The 3,180-nt window shown below is 61.6% G+C and overlaps 1 protein-coding gene across 1 annotated transcript in view; it reads right to left on the reverse strand.

Moving 5' to 3' along the window:
- TBX2 (T-box 2) overlaps nucleotides 1-3,180 on the reverse strand; it is an 8,505-nt gene that overhangs the window by 137 nt on the left and 5,188 nt on the right. The window contains 4 exon segments of the mRNA XM_019471779.1: nucleotides 1-217; nucleotides 220-307; nucleotides 1,198-1,811; nucleotides 3,122-3,173. The exon segment at nucleotides 1-217 is cut by the window's left edge and continues 1 nt beyond it. Of these exon segments, the coding sequence (XP_019327324.1) occupies nucleotides 1-217; nucleotides 220-307; nucleotides 1,198-1,811; nucleotides 3,122-3,173 (971 nt within the window).

Consider the following 3,180-nt stretch of genomic DNA (forward strand, 5'->3'; position numbering starts at 1 on the left):
CCCCCCTTGGGCAGGGGCACCTCGGGGAGGGGGCTGGACTCCCGGCTGCTGCCGGCCTTAGAGCCCTCGGAGCCGGGGTTGAGGCTGGCGGGCAGGCCGGTGGTCAGCAGGTTGGTGCTGGGCGGGATGGTGACCGGGAGCTGATAGGGGCTGAAGCGCAGGCGGGGACGACTGCTGCCCAGGAACGGATTGCGGGAGAGAGGCCCGGCGGCCGCCGCGCGTGAAAAACGGGGCCGCCGGCCGCGCCTGCCGCCATGTAGGTGTAGGGGTAGGGGAAAAGTCCGCCGAAGGTGGGCATCGGGATTCCCTGCGGAGAGAGAGAGAGGGGGGTGAGAGCCGTGCTGATGCTCCGCTGCATCCTCCCTCCTGCCTGCCCTCAAGACAGTGTTCCCCTGAGAAAGCTGAGGCAAAGCCGGACACCCTGGTGTAATCCTAAAAACAAGGCACGGGGATATCCCTGTGGGACGGGCTGAGGGAGGGGGTACAGCTGGGGAGCCCCATCTGCCCCGCACCAACCTGGGCTGGTGCCGCCAGGCACAAACCCCTCTCCGGGACCTGCCCCGTCCCTGCCCCTGCGCCTCCCCGCACACTGCGTGTCCCCGTCTGTGCAGCATCACAGACCTTTAACCACATTAAAACACATTGTTAAGTACGATCTATAAATTAGGGGAATTCAAAGACATCTTTATGCATTTCATCATAGGGGCTGGCAAAGGCAACACAAGCGCAGGCATTGCAGGAGCCGTTTTGGGGCTGGCAGGGAAACAGGGGGCTGCTGGATGGGGACAGCCAGGTCAGGCAGGGCCACGGCTCCTGACTCTGCCCCTGTCTATGGGGGAACCGTATCAGCTGCAAAAAAAATCAAGATTCCTCCTCAAATCAGCCCTGAGGCCAACCTTCAAAATGTCCCCCACGTCCTGCTCCACCAAGCAGCACGTCAGGGGTCCAGGGGAGTGTCACCCCCTTGTCCCCATGGGCTGCAGGGGGCACGGGGGAGGCTGGGGGCACCAACAGCTCCTGACCTGCACTGGGGCCACCCCGCATGTCCCCACACTGGGGGTGATGCTGGCCGGGCCTGACCCATGCCCCCGAAGTGCTCTGCTCATTCAGGGAGCTTTGGGGAAGGACACGGAGAGGAGGGCCCAGGGCCCGGATGGACAGTGGGGATGGGGACGCGGGGTGGGTGCGGGGGCTTACCTGAGAGGCCAGCATATGCTGGGAGAGGTGGAAAGGGAAGGGGGTGGCCGTCCCCGCCGCGCCTGGGGCAGACGAGAGGGCTCCGTTCTCCAGGCTGCCCCCGCCGGTCACCGAGGCCAGCAAGTGTCCCATGCCCATGGCGGAGAAGGCGCCGGGGGCCATGGCGAACTGTCCCGGGTGGATGAAGAGGGGCTGCCCGGCGCCCAGGGGGCTGAAGAACTGCTGCCCATGGAGGCCGGAGAGCGCCAGGCTCTGCAGGTGCCCGGCACTCAGGTGCGGGGGGCTGTCCGTGTGCACCATCAGTGGGGCGAAGGCCTCCTTGCCCAGCCCGCCGCCCTCTGCATCCTTCTTGCCTGGGTCCAGCTCTTTCCTCCGTCCTTCCACCTTGTCCTTCTCCAGGCCCCGTGTGCCGAACAGGCCCTCACCGGGACCCTCCCGGGGGGATGCACCATCCTTGACCTTCTCTGGGCTGCGCCTCTCCTTGCTCCGCTCCTCCGGGCACCGGGGGCTGCCGCGGGGTGTCGCGTCCTCCCCACTGGGGCTGGCCGCTGCCGCCGGCCGCTCCTCAGGTGCCTTCTCCACCTCCGCGTCGCTGTCGGCCCCCGGCTTCTCCTCTGCAAGGGGATGGAAGGACAGAAGGTCAGAGCAGAAGCACCCGGGGGAGGCGAGGAGTGGGTCACTCATGAGAGCCCTGGCGTCGGGGAGAGATTGCGGCAGCAAAGTCCCGACTGTTATTAATGGGAGAAACTCATTTTAGGGGCAGAAATGGGCCCTCATGCCGCGGTTGCTCTGGGGAAAGGGGATTAACAACAGCAGTCCTGTTGCTCTGCCAAACAGGAAAAACATGTTTGATGGAGGACCAAAATCTATTACAGCATCGCTCTCGTTAGCTGCAAACTCAAAGCGGGCTGCGGAGCGGGGGATGAAGAGAGCGCGGGCGGGTGGACAGCGCTGGAGGAAATGGTCCTGTATATATTTAATTACATGGAGCTGATCAACAGCGCTGTGGATTTATTCCAAATGTGCAGGTTGAGGCAGGTTAAAGAGGCAGTTTTAAGGCAAGAGGTATGGTACAGACTTTCCTAAAAGGGGATTTAATTTAAAAAACCCATCGAGCTCTCAGAGGAGGAAGGGGGACAAGAGGCGAGGGGATGGCGAGGGTGAGGGGAGCAGAGCCCCTGCCCGGCCGGCTCCCGCTAAACGAAAAAAACATTTTGGTGTGGGTTAGGTGAAGCTCTGCAGGCTGGGGAGAATATTCGGGGAAGCCTTTGAAAGAAGAGAGGGGTGTAATAAACCTCCCACCAGCTCGGGGGGGGGGTGGGTTGCAGTTTTGATGAAGGTTTGCAGGGAATTGGGCTAGTGGAAAATTTAAAGAGCAGATTGGTAGCGCGGCAAGACAAAACCCAGCATCTAAAAACTGCAACGTGGGAACTGCTAGTTTATTTTCATTTACTAGCTTGAAGCCCCGGAGTTACAACATTTTTTCCCCTTTCAAATGTAGCAATTTTTTTTTTTTTTTTTTTCCAGGGGAGTGTGAGCGAGCCATGAAAGGCAGGGAACGCACCAGCGAGGAGCCGGGCAAACGCATCTAGCACAGGGGCTGCCTTGCCATTTCTTCTTGTTTACACTAATGTATAAACAGGAAAACGTTGCAAACCGTGAATGCCATTCGCGCTTGCTCTGTTCTTGTCCTTTCAACCCTTGGGCTCCTTCGTGCCCATCCCCATCTTTTCTTCTCTGCTGGTTTGCCTCTCTGCCCCAAAGAAACCGGCACCCACCGGCTCCGAGAGGGCAGAAACCCGACGTTGGGGGAAATTCGGGAACCGCGCCTCCCTCCAGCTCCCCCCGTCCCCGACGCCGGGGTGCGGGAAGCCAGGGGAGAGCGGCGGCGGGACGGGGGCCGAGCCGGGGGTCGCCCCTTTACCTCTGCCGCTGCCCTTGAGGCGCAGGGGGCTGGGGAGGGCGCCCACGGGGGAGTGGAGG

This window comes from Aptenodytes forsteri, unplaced genomic scaffold, assembly GCF_000699145.1.
Source record: "Aptenodytes forsteri isolate BGI_AS27 unplaced genomic scaffold, ASM69914v1 Scaffold66, whole genome shotgun sequence".
NCBI lineage: Eukaryota > Metazoa > Chordata > Aves > Sphenisciformes > Spheniscidae > Aptenodytes > Aptenodytes forsteri.